The sequence below is a fragment of the Psammomys obesus genome, unplaced genomic scaffold (genome assembly GCF_907164565.1).
Source record: "Psammomys obesus unplaced genomic scaffold, mPsaObe1.curated_primary_1811, whole genome shotgun sequence".
Classification (NCBI taxonomy): domain Eukaryota; kingdom Metazoa; phylum Chordata; class Mammalia; order Rodentia; family Muridae; genus Psammomys; species Psammomys obesus.
This window is the reverse complement of record NW_026596120.1, coordinates 8,920,761-8,943,157: the sequence shown is the minus strand read 5'-3', so window position 1 is coordinate 8,943,157 and position 22,397 is coordinate 8,920,761. Positions and strand designations below refer to the sequence as shown.

Here is a 22,397-nt window from a genome sequence, read left to right as displayed (position 1 = left end):
TGAAGAGATTTCATGATATAGCCGTCCAGTTACAGATGTGCAAAACCTAGGGTGGCCCAGAACTCCCCTTGTAGCTCAGGCTGGCCTTTAACCCACTTTGATGCTTCTGCCTCAGCCTCTGCATGATGGGACTAGCAGGTATGAACCACTAGTGAAGACATTTTTAAAACAGCTGGTGTGCACCTTAATTAAAATTCCAAGTTTTTAATATATATATGTATACATATATATATATGTATATATATGTATACACACACACACACACACACACACATGGGTATATTTATTTATGTATTTTAAAATCAAGGTTTATTTTAGGCATGGTGGTGCACACCTGTAACCCCAGCACTCAGGGAGGCAGAGGCAGGCTGATCTCTGTGAGTTCGAGGCCAGCCTGATCTACAGAGTGAGTCCACGACAGCAAAGGCTACATAGAGAAACCCTGTCTCGAAAAACGAAACAAAAATTGAGGAAGATCGTAGATTGTACCTCACTCAGCATACCTGATGTGACTTTAAGACACAAATGCATAACTGAGAATCAGTTTTGGAGTGAAATAAGAATATTTGTACTAAATGTGAAAAATCAAGCCTTTAGGCTAGTTCTAGATAAACTCAGCTACTTTGTTGCTGTCATCTTGCTGTAGACAAACTGTTAACTTTCAGAATTCCTTAGATTTTGAAATCCTAGCTAAGGATGTTAGAACTGTTGTTTTGAACGTGCATGCATATGCATGTGTATACACACACACACACACACACACACACATACACACATACTCAAAGGCATACACACATATGTATGTGTTACATCTTTTTTTTTTTTATTTTGTAGACAGGGTGTTTTTGTGCAGTTCAGACAGCTCTGAAAGTCACTATGTAGCCTAGGTTGGCCTTGAACTCTGTTCCTTTGCCTCTGCCAGCTGAATAAAGTGTGTGCTGCCAGAGTTGTGTTAGAATCAGCCATGGTTTCTCGTGATTGTTTTTCAGTGTAGGGATTGCCAGGGCCTCCTGTGTGCCCGAGGTTACCTAGCTTGAGACTATCTACTGTAGCAGAGGGTGGCCCCGCCCTTCTCGTCTTCCTGTCCTGTCATCCTTGCCTGCATAGTGAGTTTGAGACCTGCCTGGTATACAACGCAACACTGAAGAGGGAAAGGAAGAGCTGGGAACTTCCCCTGCTTATTATGATGTGTCCTTCTAAAAATACATTTTAATGTCTCAAACATCATAGAAGGGCTGATTCCTTTATGAGTTTTCCTGCCTTGATAATAGAATTTTCAAAGGTTTGAAAGTATGTATGTACATATATGTATAGATACATATAGAATGTTAATTTATAAATAATATATATGTACACACATATTTATTTCTATATGTTTATGTATATTTAACTAGGCTGGCCTTAGGCAGGCTCTTTAGCTGAGGATGACCTTGAACTCCTAATTCCCCTGCTTTTATTTCCTAAAGTCTGGCATTACAGGTGTGTGCCACTCTACCAGTTTTATGCAGTGTTGGGAATCCAACTGAAGGCCTCCTGTAAGATAGACAAATACTCTAAATACTAACCCTTCAAAAAAACATCTTTGACATGCTGTTTAAATGTCTTCATAAGAGTCCTAACTACTTTTTTGTTCTTGATTTTAAGATAAGGTCTTACTGTGTCACTAGCTATGCTGGGGGGGGATTAAAGGCTTGTGCCACTGTGCCCAGCTTTGTAGACCAAGCTGGCCTTGAACTCACCTGCCTCTGCTTCCCCGAGTGCTGGGGTTACAGGTGTGTGCCACTGCGCCTGGCTTCTGCCCAGCTTTTTAAAAACAAACGTATTTTTCTGTAGAACAGGCTGGTCCATAACTTGCTGTGTGTAGCCCAGGCTGACCCCACATTCATAGCGGTCCTCGTTCCTCAGCTTCCTGAGCTGGGATTGCAGGTGTGGGTCAACACCTATCACACAAGTGTCTCCCTCTTAGCAGTGTAAGCAGTTCCTGCAGTGTCCTCAGGAGGACCTACTCATATTCATCATTTTAAAACTCCTCAGTTTCAAGAATTGAAAAAGAAAGTTTGCTGTTCTGCAGGCATACCATTCTATTATGGAACACTAATTGGCTGTAGAACTTTCTTAGCAGTTTTAAAGATTGAAATGGCTCCCATCCATGTCTTGTTTTCTTTTTGCATGCATTTTTGGAAATTACCTAGAACTTCAGACATTCCTAGTGCTAACACTGATACAGGGGCATGGGTTTTGTCACGCCTTCCAGTCCAGTCTGGGTTTATTTACGTAGTGATGCTTTTTTCAACAGCACTATCCTGTAGCATGGGTAAATACGATGGTTTTTGACTTCAAAGGACAGCTGAGGTCCGGAGACGTAATACTGCACAGCTGGTCTTCATTTCCTGGTAAGATTTACTACTTTCTGTTTGTTTGTTTGTTGTTGTTGTTTTTGTTATTTTTTTCTTTTTTCTTTGTTATTTTGTTACAGGGTTGATTTTTTGTTGTTGTTGTTTGTTTTGTTTTGTTTGTTACAGGGTTTCTCTGTGTAGCCCTGGTTGACCTGGAACTCACTTTGTAGACCAGGCTGGTCTCTAACTTAGAGCGCCACCACCACCTGGCCAGGATGTATATTCTAAGGGCGGCCCCTAGTGCTGGAGAGCAGCTAGTGTTTCACTGCTGTACTAGTCAGTGTTTCTCTGACTCCACGTTGTTTTCTAGTTCATTAAACAAACTGTTATTTACTCTTTTTTTTTTTTGTAGTTTTAATTTGATTTTTTTTTTTTTTTAAGAGAGACAATCTCTCTTATGTGGCTGATCTGGAACTCACTATTTTGATCAGTCTGGCCTTGAACTCACCAGCCTCTGCCTCCTGAACCCTGGGAATTAAAGGCCTGTGCCACCATGCCCAGATGTCATTTATTCTAAAATTGGCATACATGGAGTATTTTGCTGCAGACATGAAGTTCTTGGGTGTTTTTTTTTTTTTTTTTTTTTTTTTAATGTCAGTGAGTGTGTTGTTTTAAACATTTACTTTTGTAGGTTTTTAAGAGAACCTTTCACATAACAGCATCTTCTTTATTGCTCATAGTTGTCCTGACTGGTGAATGAGTACTCGGCAGAGATGGAAAATAGTAAAAGCTCTCCAGTTAGATTTAGCTTGATGTTCAAGAGAAATGAAGTCCTTCTCATGTGTTCAGGCTTACTGATACAGTTTGCTAAACTTGCTTAGGTGACACAACCTTTAGGATATTTTCATGAAAGAAAACCCGTTCCAACCTTTTGTTCTTTAAAGTTTAGTTCCAAAAACATTTTTTTAAGACTCCAGATAATTTGTGTTGTAGATGAGCTGGAAGAAATGCTGAATCCCATGGGTACTGTACAGACGAACCCGTATGCTGAGAACGCAACTGCCTTGCATATTAAGTTTCCAGAGAATAAAAAGCAGCCTTATTATTACCCTCCCTTTGATAAGGTAAGCGCATTAAGGGCCACGATGCATGAAGGACTTGAATTATTCCTGGATCTGGCTCAGTCTGTCTAGCTCTCTCCCAGAATTCCATGTGCACTGACAACGTGATCCAGTGGAAGGCCTTACAGCAATTGGTTTGGGCTTATTGCTGACCAAGTGAAACATGGTGTCTCTGGAGTTCAGGGGCCGTGTTTGTAAAGAGAGATTTAATTGTTCGGGGTTATTTTCTGATGTAAAGAGTCTCTGAGGTGTATTCCTACATAATCTGAATGTGTAATGTGTTCTGTGAAACAGGCCTGACATGTTGATTCAGAGCTAAAGATACAATGATAGAAGAGATGCTTCATGCTGAGTATAAGTACTATCAGGACTTTGAGGGAAGTGGCTTTTGAGACTGTGCCCTACTCTAACCGGCATGATCTAGAACTCACTGTGTAGTCCACACGTGAGCTTGAATTTGTGGCAGTTTTCCTGCCTCCACCTTCTGAGATTGGGACTACCAAGTGTGAGGCATCATGCCTGCCAGTGGCTTCAGTAGAGTCTGTGGCCAGGATTTCTATTTCAAAATACACACTTAATATAGAGAGTGTATGTGTATGAAATAAGATTATTTGGTGGTGGCCGAAAGCAGGGCTGAAATGACTTACATGCCAAAAAAGCTGAGCTGTCATATATTTCTCTCCCTCCACCTGCTGGAAGATGAACCCAGGTCTTCGAGGCTTGACCTTAACATTCCCAGCCCTTTCCCAATGTTCTTTCTATTTTATTTTGTCTGTAATTTTATGTGTATGAGTATTTTCCCTGTGCATATGAATGTGGGTGCTTGGTCAGAAGCAGATCAGAAGAGGGCATCAGACCCCCTGAAACTGGCATTACACAGGGTTGTGAGTTACCACGTTAGTCCTGGGAACTAAACATGGCTCCTGTTTAAGAGCAACATGTACTCCTAACCACTTAGCCATCTCTCCAGCCTCCTCTAATATGTTTTGATTTTCAGGTTTGACATTCTTTCCAATTTTAGGAATTATTAGTATTGATTTTAATACAAAAATCTTTGAATACATCCCCAAATCTTATACAAGAAATTTCTTCTTTTTCTAAATATTTATTTATTATGTATACAATATTCTGTCTGAGTGAACACCTACACACCAGAAGAGAGCACCAGATCTCATTATAGATGGTTGTGAGCTGCCATGTGGTTCCTGGGAATTGAACTCTGAACATTTGGAGGAGCAGCCAGTGCTTTTAACCTCTGAACTGTCTCTCCAGCCCCAGAATAGGAGATTTGTTTGTTTGTTCTTGTTTTTGTTTTTTCAAGACCGAGTTTCTCTGTGTAGCCTTGTCTACCCTAGACTCACTTGCTTTATAGACCAGGCTGGCTTGGAACTCACAGAGAACCACCTGTCTTTGCCTCCCAGAGTGCTGGAATTACAGACGTGTGCCACCACACCAGCCATCACAAGAAATTTCTTGGTCCAAATGAGAAAAGGCTACCTTCAAAGTACTAAGCAATACCTAAGCCAATCCTCTAAATTAGTTCATTGTAATGCAGAGCACCACCAGACTTGCATAAAAGAGACTTGTGTGTCCGTGTCAGAGCCGTGGGAAGAGGTGCTGATATTGGACTGTAGAGCCTCACACCACATTTAACCCCAGAGATGGTTTTTAAATTTTAAATTTGCTAATTTAATTTATGTAATTCATTGTTGCTTTGTTCATTTGTATTTTATGAATACTATCCACTTAAGAGCCAACTTATCATTACAAGTTCTTTAAAATGTTTTTCTAGCTGGGCAGTGGTGGCAAAGGCCTTTAATCCCAGGATTTGGGAGGCAGAGGCAGGCAGATCTCTGTGAGTTCAGGGCCAGCCTGGTCTACAGAGCTAGTTCCAGGACAGCATAGTGAAACCTTCTCTCAGAAAACTGGGGAAGAAATTTTTTTTCTCTCCCTGTGCCTCACACCTGTAATCCCAGCACTGGAGACACTGAGGCAGGAGTGTTGTAAGTTCCAGGTTGGCCTGGGCTAAATAAAGTGGCTTTTTCTTAAAAACGTGAAATATAAAAAGAGCCATGGATGTAGCTCAGTGGTAGAGTATGTTCCCAGTATGTGCAGGGTCATGGGTTCAAGCACCAGTGCTGTAATGAATTTAAGAGTAAGATTAAAATACTATTCTGACTGGTAATTTAAAACTAAATTAAAAGTTGTGCCTCTTAAAACAACTCCTGAGTAGGTTAAGACCTTTCCATTTAAAACATCCTGAGGAGGGAAGAAACTACATTTGATTCCTCTGTTACATTGCTGTAGACCCTGACACTGTCCTTAGATCACAATCCATTCCTAAGCCATTGTTTATGCTTTGACTATGTTTCATGGTCTTCTGTAGTGACTGTTATCAGCTATGAGGTGTGTTCAGTAACCAGTTATAGTTTCTTGGGGATCAAATTAGATGCCTCTTAAAGAATTTTCAAATCTAACATATTATGCAATATTTTTGCATTTATCTAATTTTAGAGAAGCTAGATTTCTTTGAATATATAGTTTCACTATTGCTGTTGTCATCCTTAACTAGTCATCTCGGTTCTTGCTGCAGCCTCCTCAGTACTGAGGTTGTAGGCAAATGCCACCATGTGGAGATTATTTAGGTGTTTTGTTTTGTTTTGTTTTGGTTCTTTTTTCCTGGGATAAGGTGTGGTTCATGGGGAATTGACCCTTGGGGCTCATGCACGCTGGGCAATTGCTACTGTATTTTAATCTTATTTTTAAATTCATTTACTTTACAGGGCTGGCACTTGAACCCAGAACCCTGCACATTCTGGGCTAGCACTCTGCTGAGCTGCATCCCTCAGATCTCTTTTGGGCAAGCTCCATTGTAGAGCTAGAGCTATATTCCTGACCCTCCGACCCCCCCCCCCCCTTTTTTTTTTTTTTTTTTCCCTCCCCCCCCCCCCCCCCCCCCCCATTTTTTTTTTTTTTAGTCACCATGAACCTATGTCTAACCTCCATTTAAATTATTTTGTGTGTCAAAGTCCTGCTATGTTGCCTGCCAGGCTTTGATCTGTCCTTCTGTTCAGCAAGTTACTTACCATGACCACAAGAAAAGTCACAAATGTAAAACACAAAAGCCCCCAAGGCCCATGTTGTTACACAGTACTGTAACTGTCATCACTTACCTTTTGTTTTACAAGTCAGTTTTATGACTTGCTTAGTAGAGAATGTACCCTCACTTGGTCTTAGAGACCAGGCTGGGAATCACCACACTGAATACCGAGCTCAGCCACAAGTGTGGCTGAGGGGAACACAGGCTGGGGGAACTTCTGAGTCTTCCTGTCTTCCCACATCGGTCAGCCCTGGTCTTTTCAAGAACAGGAGCTCTGTGTAAACCGAGGGAACTGAAACTGGTTTTCTGTTCTCACTATGTCATCACTTCTGCATCATCTTGTGGCAGTTGTGGGGGTCAACACAAGTGCTAGGAAGTGCTCTACCGCCGAGCTACACCTCCACAAGCCTCCACTTGCAATTTTACACTCTGCGTTTACTTCATCTCCCTCTCTCCCTGCCCATCCTCCACCTCACCTCACCACATCTCTACCGTGTAGCCCAGACTGGGCTCACACTTGCTATTCCTCCCTCAGCTCCCTGATGGAGAGTCGAGACGCGCACTGCCACTCCTCGGTAGATGGTGGGGCTTTTGTTGTTGTGGGTCTCCCACGACCGTGCACATGCTAGGCAAATGCTTCACCCTGGACCCACATGCACCCCAGCCCTTAATAGCTGTTGTGGAAAACCAAATGTAATGGTAATAAAAATGATTACTTATTCTAATTTCGTAGCTCTCGTTAAAATTTTTTAAGATTGTTTTTATTTTATGTGTGCAGTGTTTTGCCTATAAATATATATTTGTGTACCGTATGCCTGAAGTCCCCCGGGAGGCCAAAAGTTCAGCTGCCCAGAAACTGTGGTTACAGATGATTGTGAGCAACCATGGTGGTTCTGGGAACCAAATCCAGGTCTTCTGGAAAAGCAGCGAGTACTCTGAACCACTGAGCCATTGCCCCAGTCCTGGCCTTCGTAACTCTCACTTACTTTAGAAACACTCTGGATGAGCCCTTGCTCTGCACTCTCTTCAGTGACACCATTGTTCCCTGTTGTCAGGGGTTTGAAGCACTTTGGGACACACCTCTGTTGCTATTTTATTTTTTTTAGTTTGTTTCCACTTACAAAGTTTAGGAGAACCAAGCATGTATGGTCTCTTGTAATCCAAGTGCAAGCATCGCACTAATTATTAGCATTGAAAATTTTACAAATATTAGGGCCGAGATTTAAGTTGTATTTTTTTTTTTTTTAACAGATCATCGAGAAGGCAGCTGAGATTGCCAGCGGAGACAGTGCTAATGTGTCAGTAAGTATCGCACTTCACCTGGCCCTTCTCACTGCAGAGCTATAGCAGCCTGTGAGAGCAGATGGGTGCACACAGCCAGCGCCGGCTGAATGTGGCTCAGTGTGGGTGGCTCGTGTGTAAGCCCTTTTCTGCATAAATTCGGGGTACTGGCCCGTAGAAGATGCAAGTGTACCCCTCAGATTTCCAGTGCTATTTTAGTATCATTTAGTTAACTGAGGAGGCCATATTCTTTCAAGTAGCAAAGCTGGTATATCACAGACTAGCTTTACCGTGGGGGACCTGCGTTGTATTTTCTCCTTGGGAACTCTGCCAAGTTGAAAATGTCATTTTTGTTTTATGTTTTACTATTTTTGTTCCAAACTTCCTAACTTTACTCTATTATAGACAACAGAAGTATGGATGTAAAACTAAAGGCCATATAGTTGATTTTGATGCTATTGTTATTATTATTACTGTTACTATTATTTTTGCGACAAGAGTTTCTCTGTGTAGCCCTGGCTGTTCTGAAATTCATACTGTAGACCAGGGTAGCTTCGAACTCACAGAGGTCCACCTGCCTCTGCCTCCCAAGCGCTGGGATCAAAGGTATGTGCCACCACCGCCCAGCAATATCAAATCGTTTCTGCTGACATCGCATGGGCTAGATCCTGGACACATGACCAGACCATAAGTGAGGTTAGACAACATGGTCTTTTAATGGACTGCCATGTTGTTGGGTAACGGTAAGAGGTGCTAATTCTGAAAGGAAGTAAAGGGGGATGATACTTGGAATGTTTAGGTAGTCTTACTGTGTACTTCAGACTGGCCTGGAATTGCTCCGTCTTCCTGCTTCAGACATCCAAGCGGTCGCAGTAAAGGTGTGTGACTGTTGAAGCCTTGCGTGACAGAGCACGCCTGTAATGCAGCAGTGGGGAAGTAAAGGCAGAAAGATCAGGTCATCTTCGGCTGCATAGCAGGTAGAGGACAGCCCTGGCCATTATAAGACCTGGTCTCACATGACCAGAATCAACAACAACAAACCAACAAAACAGAACAAGACTAAGAGCTCTTTGCTCATTACCGAGTTCCAGATTTTAAACATCTCCGGTAAGGGCTTTTTTCCATAGAACAGCGTGGAGACATTGTGTGAGTGTTGCAGCTTCCTCAGAGTCCACTGAAATGGTGTCTAGACTGACTAGCTAGCAAGCTTCCAGAAGCTCTGTGTGGCTGTTTACAGAAGCATGCTCTGCCTGGCCTTCACCAGGCGCTGGGGGTCAAAGTTCAGGTCTTTGTGGCTGTACAGCACGCACCGCACCACCCATTAAGATACCTTCCCAGCTCAGTGGTTCTCACTTGGAACTTATTTTTTTGGTTTTCCTCAATTGTGTGGATTATTCTTGGTTACCTTATTCTTAAGTCTAACTCTGGCTGTCTCCCTGTTCACTGTAATGTGCCTTCTGGATGACGTCTCCTACATATAAAGACTCCCAAGCATTCTGGGACCAGGTAGCTCCCAGGGGCCCAGCACTTTTCCTCTTCACTGTTGACACAATTATTGTCCCAGCATAACACAGGGAGGGGCATGCACGGCCAGCGAGACTGCTCCCTTTTTGGGCAGACATGTTGGTTGCCCAATCCTTATTTCCCTAGCCGTCTCCTCCTCTTTTAATCTGGGTCGGAGCTCCCTGGAACTCTGCTTAGCATCTCACTGCTCCCTGAGCCCGAAGGCCCCATTCCTAGTCATACCTGCATTCTCTCACTAAAGGACTCCTGTTAGGTTCATGCACATTTCATTTCACACCCCCACCCCATTTTAGACAGGTTGGTCTCAGACTCACTGTGTTGCTGAAGAGAGATGCTTTGACTCTCCTGAATCTCCTGCCTCGCCCTCCTAAATGCTGGGACTACAGGTTTACTGAATTACATGTGGCAGGCAGTTTTGTTTGTTGTTGTTGCTTTCTAAACATGATCAGCCTATGCTGACTTGCACTTCAAGTCTTTCTGCCAAGGCCTCCTCAATACCTCAATACCGGGTTGACACCATCCCTGGAGAAATTCAACTACCTTTTCTTCATTATTGTTGTGTTGGGACTGTATCCATGCACGCTGGGCCCATGTTCTACTGGAAGACTACAGTTGTTGTTTTGTTTTATGATCATAGAGTTTCTAGTTTATAGAATTTTCATGCCTTTAGGTCAAGGCACAAGCCAAGAAGGTCTCTGTTGATTATTCTTATTTTACTCCTTATATGTTTGGGTTATCTTGTGTGTAGGGATGGGGAGGGGATTGCTGGTGAAATGGCTCTGGATAAAAGAGCACGCCACCAATCCTGACAACCTGAGTTAGATCCTCAGGACCTACATGGTGGCACTTGACTGTACACACACACACATACACACACAGGATTATTTTTTTTAATAATTTATTTTCATTTTATGTGCATTAGTATTTTGCCTGCATGTATGTCTGTGTGAGGGTGTCAGAACTTGGAGTTAACAGACAGTTGTGAGCTATCATGTGGGTGCTGGGAATCGAACTCTAGTCCTCTGGAAGAGGAGTTAGTGCACTTAACCTCTGAGCTATCTCTCCAGCCCCTGGGGAGGATATTTTTTAAAGAATAAATTTCATTCAAATAATAGTGAATTTGGAAGATATTTAAATGATAAGATATATTTAACCTAAAAGCAATAGTGCCATCTAGTGTTTACACTTGGATTAAAAAAAAAAAGAAAACCTTTATACATAGCTTGTATCCTTAATATTGAGAAATGCAAACTTTTAAAAAAAAGATCCACTTTAATTAATCTTTGTACAGAATTTCAGTTTTGTATTTCATCTGGTAAAACTCGCAATTATAAATTCAATGCATATAAATTTGCTGACTGGTTGCCTGTGGTTTGCACAGTTAAATTCTACAATGAGTATTTTACTTTCTTTAAGAGTCGTGGTGGAAAAAAATTTCTGGCTGTACTGAAAGAAATCTTGGACAGGGATCCCCTGTCTCAGCTGTGTGAGAATGAAATGGATCTCATTTGGACTCTACGACAAGACTGCCGAGAAAATTTCCCACAGTCACTGCCAAAACTCCTCTTGTCAATCAAGTGGAATAAACTTGAAGATGTTGCTCAGGTAACAGAAAATTCCTCCTTCCCTCCCCTCCTCCTTTCCTCCCTTTTTCTCCTCCATCTCTTCCCTTTCTCTCCCCATTCTCCCCCCACTTTCTTTTCCCCAAATAACAACAAAAAAACTCTGTCTGTAGACCCATGTGCTTGTGTGTATATGTTACTCATTGATTTTGTGTAGACTGTCTTTCCACAGACATATTTCCATTTGTTGGATGTTTTCTGATTTCTGTTCAAAGATAGGTTCTCACTGTGACCTTGGCTGCTCTCAAACTTCCAATCCTCCTGGCCCAGCCTCCGAGTGCTGGGATCACTGATGTGCACGATGATACCCAGCTTGCTGGGTAATTCTCTGCAAAAGTTATTCCTGGGGTTTTACAGCTTACATATTCTGGGTAACTTCTGAGATCCTGGAACCCGGGTGAGGTGACCTTACAGCAATAACAACTGGAACAGTAGTTTGGGAGCCGCCATCTATCAAAATGGGCACTAGTGGTTTTGTTGTTTTAGTCAGGGTCTTACTTTGTAGCCCTGGCAGGCTTAGAACTCACTGTGTAGACCACACCGGCCTCAAGCTCACACACATCCACCTGCCTCTGCCTCCCGAGTGCTGGGTTTAAAGGTATGCACCACCATGTCTGGCACAGTTGCTCCTAAGATAAACAGCCAGCTGAAGGAGCATCCTTCACTGTCTAACCAACACAGCTCTGATCTTGCCTAGTAAATTGTTGTCAGCAGTTCAGGATGCGCAAGAAAACCCAACAAGAGATCACACATACTAGAGAGTAAGGTTTTATCAAGTGTTGAGTGTTGCAAGAGCTACAAATCAAACTTTTTTAATTCTCATTCAGAACCAGTTTTATTTCCAGTTGTCTGTCCCTGTGAGACTGTGCCCTGTAAATGTGTCATACCTACAGGAGGAGGGCTCCGGATCTCACAGAGCCACGACAGAGGCAGCTAAGGGTCCCCGCCCCCCAGAAGACACAGATGTAACTGCATCTATACATCTTTCATACAGAGCTCTGGCTCTTGCCTGGGGTGGGGGGGGGTCTTTGTTGTCCAGATAGCATTGTGAATATGATTTACTATCTATTTTCAAAAAGTAGGCACAAGTATTTAGTTCTTGTGGATTACTTATGTTCTGATTTGAGGAACTCAAGCATGCTCTGATTAATAAAAGATTCTGTAAGGTAACACATTTCTTTAAAAATTCATTTAAAAGTAAATGGGCTTGGTGGTGCACGCTTTTAATCCCAGAGTTTGGGGGGCAGAGACAGGCTGAATTCTGATTTCTAGATTAGCCTAGAAATCAGCAAGTCCAGGACAGCCAAAGTTACACAGAGAAACCCTGACCCAAAAGACAAAATAAATAAATGAATGAATGAATGAATGAATGAATGAATGAATGAATGAATGAATAAATAAATCGTTTGAGGAAGCCTTGCAATTTTATATTGAGTTATTAACCCCCTTAGTGTATAGGCCTTTAATTAGCTCAAGACTTAGCTTGTTTATACTTTCTTATCCTTAAATTATGTGATGGCTGATGATTGTAGAATCCACACCTGCAGTGTCTTCCTGTTTTCATTAGTTAAGCACATAGCAACCTTTTAAACTTAGACGGCCTTTGTTATTCTGCATCTGCCAGAATGTTTCAGGCATCAATAATTAAAGTTTTTCCTTTAATTTGACTCATCTCTGTTCCCATGTGCTGGGAAAGATAAGGCATTTTTGTCCACCAAACTTGTGACCCAGCTTTAATTTTAAACAGCTTCAAGCCCTCCTGCAGATTTGGCCCAAACTACCCCCCCGGGAAGCACTGGAGCTCCTAGATTTCAACTATCCAGACCAGTACGTCCGGGAGTATGCTGTAGGCTGCCTGCGACAGATGAGGTAAGTCCTTTACTACACCAACCTGGGGCAAGGAATTTCCTGGTGGGCCAGGAAGAGGGTGGCTACTTGAATGTTGCATAAGAAGCCTAAGGAAGTTTGAGTTTCCGTGGCCAGTTATGTGAGAGCTCATCATAGCACCCTCTGCTGGCCCTATAGCCTAATCGCACTGCTGATGAACAGTTGAGGTGCAGAAAGCCACTCTTCCCTTTTTCTACAGGACAAAGTTCTGAAACCTGAGTTTCTAAATGTCTGCCCTAGGCCATCCCCGAAGGTTGGATTTCCCAGAGGGAACAGGCACACCTGTGTTGCCTCTTTCCTTCACTGTAGTCTACTAATTACCCAAATAAAAAGGGTTAATATTTTATGATGGAGGCATATTTGTTTGTTTTCACATAGGATCTCGCAGGCTGCCCTTGAACTCACCATGTAGCCCAGGCTAGCTAGTTCTCAAACTCAGACAGATCCTCTTGCCCCCAGTCCTGGCTATGGTCCCTTCTTGCTTTTAAAATCAGATCAGTTTCAAATCGTTTGATTGGTAGAGGAAATTATGCAAACTCTTTAAAGGTCTGAGATGCAAAATCTAATGTGTGAGAGAAGTGGCCTGTGGCTTTTATACTTTTGTTTTTCACTGTAGCTATAGGTCTTTAGGTGGATGCTGACCTTCTTGGTTAATTGATCACTTAAGATTGTTGTATAGGTTGTTTTAAAAATGAAGCTTTTGTGCTGGAGAACTGGCTCTGAGGTTAAGAGCACTGGCTGCTCTTCCAGAGGTCCTGACTTCAGTCCCCAGCAACCACATAGTGGCTCACAACCATACATAATGAGAGCTGGTGCCCTCTTCTGGTGTGCAGGTCTATATGCAGACAGAACATTGCATGCATAATAAATAAATAAATAAACAAATAAATAAATAAGCCTTTTAAAAACAATTTTAAAAAAATGAGGCTTCCAGTTGCCTTGTCTCCCTGAGTTTGCACTGGAGACCTGATGAAAAGGGAGGAGCCACTTTTTTCTGTGGGTTAAGCTAAGTGCTTGTTTTTGGGGGGAGATGCTGCAATGATCTTGTCACCCCGTGATCTGACCCCTCTCTCTGGATATTAGTGCGCTGGGTTTTGTTTCCCATTTCTTGCAGTGGTTTGGCCCCAGTTTCGCCCAGTTTTGTAGCCAGTTGTTGGAAAGCAGCATGGACAGTGACAGAACTGGGTGCTCTGACCCTTGGGGCCACTGGGCTTGTCTGTGAAGGTGGTTTACACCAGCCAGAGTAAATTCAGTCCCTTTAGTAATAATGTATTATGCAGTGTCATTGTTATAATCCCCGCCTATAGGTGCATTCATTTTCTTGTCCTTCAATCTATTTGATGTTAGGTTTTAGTTGTTCACTGATGTGGAAGAATGAATTACTTAAAACCACAAGATAACAAAGAAAAAATAAACCAATAATTAATGTAATTTATTAATTATTATTAAAATTAACAATTTAAAAATGCTTGTTTGGCTAGAAGACATTGGTGTGATCAGAACTGTTCTCCAGGGTCTGTGGAATAGCTCTGGAGGTGGAGCTTTGACATGAAGCCTGATGTCCTCATTGACCCCTGGAACCACATAGAGGGAGAAGGAGAGAATTCATTTTACCACACTGTCCTCTGAGCTTCACATGAACACCATGGCATACACACCACATAGATGCACCACAGTAAAAATAAAATTGCAGTGGGGTTAGTGGGCGGGAATATTGGCTGATTATGTGTGTAGTCACTAGTTGGAACAAGTTAGGTTTGATGCGGCTCCCTCCCTCCTGGCATTTGAAATCTCTATCTTTTGGTCAGTATTCCAATATGGTACAGTAGGTGTAAATACGTGGCAAGCCTGGCCCAGGAGACCATACATTTTAGCCTGTTGGCATATGACAGTTTGGTAAGGAGGGGCTTTTTTCTGGCACAGGTGGCTGAGTTTCTCTCTCTTTTGTTTCTTTCAGTGATGAAGAACTCTCTCAGTATCTTTTACAATTGGTGCAAGTTCTGAAATATGAGCCTTTTCTTGATTGTGCCCTCTCTAGATTCTTATTAGAAAGAGCACTTGATAACCGGAGGATTGGGCAGTTTCTATTTTGGCATCTTAGGTAAGTCTTTCATATTTGAATTTGAGACCATCATGTGCTTTGACAACTGTAATCTAGTGTGATGTAAGACATTTCAGTGGGAGAGCCAGAAGCTTGTGGTTCCTGATCCGTCTATAACATTTATGCTATTTTGGTGCCTTATCTTATTTTTTGGTAACCAAACATTTGTCTAAGTATTTCAGGTATGTATTTCATGATGCTTCCTGGATTTTTGTTGTTGTTGTTTTTTGAGACAGGGCTTCTCTGTGTAGCCTTGGCTGTCCTGGACTCACTTTGTAACCAGGCTGGCCTCGAACTCAGAAAGATCCACCTGCCTCTGCCTCCCTGAGTGCTAGGTTACTGCACCACCGTGCCTGGCTGTTTTCTGGATTTTTAAATAAAACTAGTAACTGATATATTATACTATTCTCTAGCAAATTAATTGTCTTTTAAATATTTATTTAATACTTATATTTGCATATATGTTTAAACTCCACCTCATCCCCTCCCCTTCAACTTCTCCTCTACCCCCAGTCACTTTTCCCTTCTAACTTCATGTGCTTTGTTTTTTTTTAAGAAATAAACTAATTTTCTTAGCTATGTGATTTATTTATTCCTTTCAGAAGTTTGCAGACAATATATACTTCTAAATTTATTTTTATTTTATGGGCATGGGTGCTTTGCCTGTATGCCTGATGCTTACAATGGCCAGAAGAGAGGGCATTGGATACCCTGGAACTGGAGTTATAGACAGTTGTGAGCTGCCATGTGGGAACTGGGAATTCAGCCTGGTTCCTTTGGAAGAGCAGCCGTGATGTTAACCACTGAGCCATTTCTCCAGCTTCAGTCTCTGAACACTATCACTATCACAACTATTACTGAGTACAGTCGAAGTTTTACCAAAACAGTAGAGATTTTATTTGTGTATTTTTAAAAATTGTGTTAATTTCCATGTCTCTATATGTGAGTACAGATGCATGTAGGGGCCAGACAGAGGCCTGGGATTTCCCTGAAGCTGGAGCTGTAGGCAGTTGTTAGCCATCTGACGTGGAACTTGGGTCCGCTGCAAGTGCACTAACAGCTTAACCTCTGAGCCATCTCTCTAGACCGGGTACCTGTTTAACTTTGCGGTGCTGGACACATGTTTAGTCGGGATTCTATTGTTGAGCTAGATCTCAAACTTGTGACTTTATTAATTAGGTCATTTTTAGAAGCATATGAGCCTGTTTCACTAATTATACAGCAGTAAAGTCAGGAATAAGCGCTAAAGTTGATCCCGTGTTTAACTGTGAGAGCGATGGATTTCTCTTTTATACCCTCCTCCCACCATTTGCACTTCATTGTTCAAGCTTAAACTTATAGGGGGCGGGGGATGAGCCTTCCTTTGAAGCTTTATAAAGAAAGTGCGCTCTCTGTAATACTGTGGTGTTAATTTCAGTGGAGTTTCCCTTCTGAAGTGGTTTTTTTGTTGGTAGATTGTTTTCTTATTTATAATTTGTCTTTCTTGTACAATTCAATACTGTTTTGAACCCCTCAGAGAATAACAAAATAAATATTCCTTCCCTTTTTCATATATGTATGAAAAAATGAAATATATATATATGTGAAAAATATATATGTATGTGTGTCATTCTTTGAGTGAGAAAAGAAAACTGGGGACAGCACCATGGTTCAGTGAGCAGTGGTTTTTGCAGTGCAAGCCTGACAACCCGAGTTCAGCCCCTAGAACCCACAAAAAGGTAGAAGAAGAACCAGTTCTCCACAGCTGTCCTCTGACCTCCACATGCACCCTGTGTCTGTGCCCCACCCAGGTCACACACACTAGGTCACTCGGCAGCAACAGGGGAGGGAGCCAGACAGAGGCTGGTTGACTGACCCCAAATAGATTTGTTTCTGCCTAAATTCTCTCAAAATTCCCAAGTCACATTTCTTTTCCCCTTCAAAAGGCAAGTCAAGTAGAATGTGAAATGGCAGTTTTCTTCAACTAAAGAACTAACCATTAAGATCACATAACTTCCGAGTCCTGACACCTGACAGTTGAGATGGGCCATTTACTAGTCAGTGCTTAGGATGACCAGCTCCTGGCTGGTTGGCATCTGAAGAGCATTTAATGGAGAATGAAAAAGTCAGTGTTTCTTTTCCATGGTCTAAAATTTTGATTACAAACCATTTGTGTATTGCTTTTCTGTAGGTCAGAGGTGCATATTCCAGCCGTGTCCATACAGTTTGGTGTCATCCTGGAAGCGTACTGTCGCGGAAGTGTAGGCCACATGAAAGTACTTTCCAAGCAGGTACAGGCACAGTGACCAATCGAGTTCACAAATGGAATTTCTCCAACTGCATGTTTGATTGCCCTATCCGTAACTTACCTGATCAACACTTGTGGGAAAGGACTGAGTCTCATGAGGCCCAGGCTGGTCTCGAACTCACTAGTTGAGGAGGACTATGGCCTTTTGAGTGCAGGGATCCAGAGATTGGACTGGGGCTGTGTGCTTGGTAGGCAGGCCATCTGCCACTGAGCTGTTTCCTAGCCTTCAGCATGAAGCTTTAGGAAAATCTGTCAAGATAGGAAGTTTCAGCAAGCTTAGAATTAAAGCATAAATGAATACCAAATTGAACACAATTAGCTAGGATTTCTCATATTTTCTATATTTATAGTATGCCTTAAAATTTAATAGTCTATATGTATTTCATAATGGAGGGAGGCAATCTTTTGACTCTGGTTTTTCATAGCCTAAGTTACTCTTTTCAGTTGATATGATATTTATGTTTTAAAAGTTTTACTCTTTAGAATAGTATTTATGAGGCATGTAATTCATCATGTCTGAGAAATAGCCTTGAACTCACAGAGGTCCCTCTGCCTCTGACAACCTCCACTTTCCCCATACCCACCATGTATACAGTAAAAAGGCATGTACTACCATGCTTGGCTAAAGTGGCTTACAAGTACAAGGTTGTTTGTTTGTTTTGGATTTTGAAAGCTAAAGTTACCCCCAATGCTAAGACTGGAGAGAGGACTCGAGAGAACTTGCTCTTGGAGGAGACTCAGGTTCAGTTTCCAGTTCCCCTGTCAGGTGGCTCACAACCACCTCCAATTCCAATGTAGGGAATCTGGCACCCTCTTCTGGCCTCGGTGGCCGCCTCCATACACACGGTACACGTCCATATACTAAGGCATAGGCATATATACACACTTAAAAATATGGCAAATCTTAAAACTAAAAGCAAGCTTGCTTTTTTTTTTTTGAGATGGGGTTTCTCTTTGTAGCCTTGGCTAGCATGGAACTCACTTTGTAGACCAGGCTGGCCTTGAACTCAGAGGTGTGCTTGTCTCTGCCCCTGCAACAACACCCAAGTGCTGGGATTAAAGGCTCTTAATGTGTGGTTGGTTAGGGCTAGTGGTTAATGTGACTGTATGATATCATCATATTTTTAACCGTAAATTAATTTTGGGGGTGGGGAACTGTACCCAGCTTAAAAGCAAGCAGTTTCATCTTGGACAATAAACACCTTGAATCATAATCTGTTCTTTTCTTGGCAGTGGAAAGAAAGCAGGTTGAGATTCCAGGCACCGGGTGATAGGTATTTACAGGCACAATAGCACGTAACTATAATGCCAGCCCTAGCAAGGCTGAGCAGCCTGGGCTCCTTAAAAGGCTACATCTAGAACACACGGGAAAGGGCATGAAAGAAGTCACTGAGGTTTCAGTACCAGGAACAGCGAGTTACCAATGCACAGATTTCCCTGTCACATGGCATAGGAGCGGTTCGGATTGAGATGTTTCAAACTCCATCACTTGGTGAACTGTAGAGTTGACTGCAGGTTCATACCTGTCTGAACATACCCACACTCTGTGCCTGCTTATTTTCCTGAGTTTGTAAGCTGCCATCTAATGAAGGATTTAAAAGCGATACCTTAACGAGAAATGATAACTTTCTGTGTGTAAAACTCTTCTTATACACAGGGTTTTTCACTTCAGCTGATTGTGTATGTGTGCTTGGTTAGGGCTACTGATTAATGTGACTATATGATATAGTAATATTTTCAACTATAACTTAATTTTGGGGGCGGGGAACCTTATTTTTCAGGTTGAAGCACTCAATAAGTTGAAAACTTTAAATAGCTTAATCAAATTAAATGCGATGAAGCTGAACAGAGCTAAAGGGAAGGAGGCCATGCATACTTGCTTGAAACAGAACGCTTACCGGGAGGCCCTCTCCGACCTGCAGTCACCTCTGAACCCATGTGTCATCCTCTCAGAACTCTCGTAAGTGACCGTGCTCTGCACAGGGACTAGCAATGTCAAAAAGATTCCTGAGGCTCTGTGTTGGCAACTGGTGGAGCTGGCTGTTTGCCCAAGGAGGTCAGGTGGACTAAGGACAGAAAAGCTTAGGAGTCTGCCAAAGCTGTTTATATTCATTTTGCTCTATAGCTATTGGCTAGATTTCTCTGTGGGAGTAGTAATAGTTCAAATTAATTTCTTTCAGTTATATCTAATTTTTGTTGTATGCAAGCACATAGTTGTTTTTTTTTTTTTTAAAGATTTTTTTATTTTTAATTATTGGGGTCGGGCATGCACACATGAATGCAGGTGTTCCCAGTAGCCAGAGGCATCAGATCCCCCGGAGCTTGAGTTACAGGCTGTTGGAAGCTGCCTGACTTGGGTGCTGGGCACTGGAACTTGGGTCCCCTCCAAGAGTAATGAGATTTAAATGAATCTCCAAACTCCTGCTCATATTTTCATACAGAAATGGAAAATTATAATTTGTGTCAATAAAAATATTCAGTATCGATCCTTCATTATGAAATCAAGAATCAGGGCTAGAGATGTAGCTTAGCATTTAAGAGCTCTTGCTGCTCTTGCAGAGGACTAGGCTTTGGTTCTCACCACTCATGTCAGGTTGTAACTCCAGCTCCAGGAGACCTGATGTTCTCTTCCAGCCTCTGTAGTACCCGTATATACACACACATATACACATAAATAAGAAATGTCTTTAAAAAGAGTCCTTTTTTGTCCTAATTTTAATACAGTAGTATCTTCTAATCTTTAGCTCACAAAATACAATGTTAAGGAAGTACAAGAAAACAAGGAGAGGGCTGGAGAGATGGCTCAGAGGTTAAGAGCACTGGCTGTTCTTCCAAAGGTCCTGAGTTCAATTCTCAGCAACCACATGGTGCCTCACAACCATCTATAATGAGAATCTGTATCCTCTTCCAGCCTGCACTCACACATGCAGACAGAATAATGTATAAATAAATAAATAAATCTTAAAAAAAGAAAACAAGGAAAAATTGCAAGCAGAGGCAATAAAAGGTGGTCAGATCCTAGGTTGGAGTTTTGTCCCTTGAGCATCCGTATATGCCAACCAGGGCTGTCCTCAGAGTCTTTTTCTACCCAGAGGAAGTTTTTCTGGGCTGTGACTTATGCACGCTCAGAAAGGAGTAGGTGGGGGGCACTCTTGCACATTGTTAGGCTGTCGTGGCTGACCTCTCCTTGCTGATTTCAGTGTTGAAAAGTGCAAGTACATGGACTCCAAGATGAAGCCATTATGGCTGGTCTACAGCAACAGAGCGTTTGCAGAGGACTCTGTTGGAGTGATCTTTAAAAATGGCGATGGTGAGTCCTAGAGTTTTCACAGCATACTGGAAAAGTGTGTGTGAGACAGTGTGATAGCAGACAGTGACTGCTGTCATTGCTCATGAGATCAGATCAGCACACCCTGGGATCCTCTCATTTCTTCTTGAGAAATCACTTCTACAGTTTATCTAGTGACCTAATAAGCTTTCCTATTTTGCACTGTAAAATACAAACATTAAATCTTTTGATGAAAACGTTGTGAAAGGCAAGTATATGTCAGCATATATTCATGCATCCTGTTCCAGGAACAGCAACTTTGATATCACTCTAGAGCCTCATGTTTTAATTGAGCTGATGACCCAGACTTCATAAGGAAATGCCTATGAAACATTGCACCAGCCAAAGGCAGTCATAGCGTGTAAGCTATATGGCCTGCGACTGCATAGCTATAGGTTCTTCATCTCCTAAAGGGTTATAGCATCTGTGTGCCAGAGTCCTTAAAGGGATATATGATAAATAACTTGTTTATACAGGACTAATATTACTGAGCCTTAATAGAACTTCTTCAGAGTGACTCATGTTTGAGACAGTTCACTCTGTACCACAGACTGACTTCAAACCTGTGGTCCTGGCTCGGCCTCCTCAGTGCTGGGATTACGTGAATGTACCAGCATATCCGCCCTCATGGTGTATTGCTAAATATTTTAATCCACTAGACCATACAAATAGTATAAAATAAATTACTTTAACATTATTTTATCTGAAAGTATTCGTTCAGATAGGGGGAGGGGAGACAGTTTTATGCAGCCCAGATTGGCCTTGAACTCTGCCCCAATCTTTCCCACCTCTCAGGTGCAGGGATTATAGGTGTGGCCATCATGTCAGGCTGAAAATACTTTTAAACTTTTATTAACTGCTATTATTTTGGCCCGAGAGCTCACTATGTAGTAAAGGCTGGCTTTCCATTTGCAGTGTTAATGTTTCGACTCCTGAGTGCTGAGACTGGAGGCTCTCATAGACAGGATAATAAATAAATCAACTATTACTGTTTTCTGGACTCCTTGTATGACTTACAAGAATATTCTGTGGAGCATTGAACACAGGAAAAGTTAACAATTTGTCCTTTTTAGTGGACGTATACTTTCATAGTACTCCTGTGGTTGGTACAGTAGTCCATACATAGGAGACAGTTGAAAATTTAATTTCTGAAACCATAGAGGGGCATGCTGATCACTGAGCCTGCCCGATACAGTGAATATGGCGAGATTAAAACTGGGGAAAGTACAGTGTTGGTAATGGTTTCGGTGAGTCTGACTGAATGCCTGAGGTGGAGTTAGCAAGCAGTGGCCCTGCGATGACCAGCGCATGTAACTTGGCTGCCGGTTCCCTTAGATTTGCGGCAGGACATGCTGACACTGCAGATGCTGCGCCTGATGGACCTGCTCTGGAAAGAGGCCGGCCTGGACCTTCGGTGAGCATCCCAGTGCCTTTGCCTATTTTGTGGTGTTTCTCTTCTATTGAGTCCTTTCCTTCTGCTATTTTAATTATTATTCATAATGATAGTTGATACGGCCTTTTACAATGTGCTTTCTAGTCATTGCTCTATTTGAACGTCGTCAGACTTAAAACTACATGTTTCTTGAGGTTCCAGAAAAAGAGTAGGTTTGGACTTTAATGCGACTTGGACAGACATCCAGAACCACATACCAGGTTATAGTTTGGTGGCTTTGGTTTGACAGGACCTTTGGTAGCTCAGGCTGGTATTGAACTTACTCTACAGGCAAAGATGGCCGTAAATTCATCATCCTCCTGCCTCAGTGTCTCAAGTGCTGGGATTCCAGTCATGTGTCTTCACACCCTGTTGAAC

General features: G+C 42.2%; 1 protein-coding gene across 5 annotated transcripts in view; it reads left to right on the top strand.

The window, feature by feature from the left end:
• The window catches only part of Pik3cb (phosphatidylinositol-4,5-bisphosphate 3-kinase catalytic subunit beta), a 106,036-nt gene that overhangs the window by 69,236 nt on the left and 14,403 nt on the right, over positions 1-22,397 (top strand). For all 5 annotated transcript variants that reach the window (XM_055629789.1, XM_055629786.1, XM_055629787.1 and 2 more), the window contains 10 exons: positions 2,297-2,393; positions 3,330-3,460; positions 7,809-7,859; positions 10,779-10,967; positions 12,732-12,853; positions 14,829-14,972; positions 17,143-17,242; positions 19,041-19,219; positions 20,460-20,569; positions 21,923-22,001. In XM_055629789.1, the coding sequence (XP_055485764.1) occupies positions 2,297-2,393; positions 3,330-3,460; positions 7,809-7,859; positions 10,779-10,967; positions 12,732-12,853; positions 14,829-14,972; positions 17,143-17,242; positions 19,041-19,219; positions 20,460-20,569; positions 21,923-22,001 (1,202 nt within the window). The remainder of the gene's footprint in view (positions 1-2,296; positions 2,394-3,329; positions 3,461-7,808; positions 7,860-10,778; positions 10,968-12,731; positions 12,854-14,828; positions 14,973-17,142; positions 17,243-19,040; positions 19,220-20,459; positions 20,570-21,922; positions 22,002-22,397) is intronic.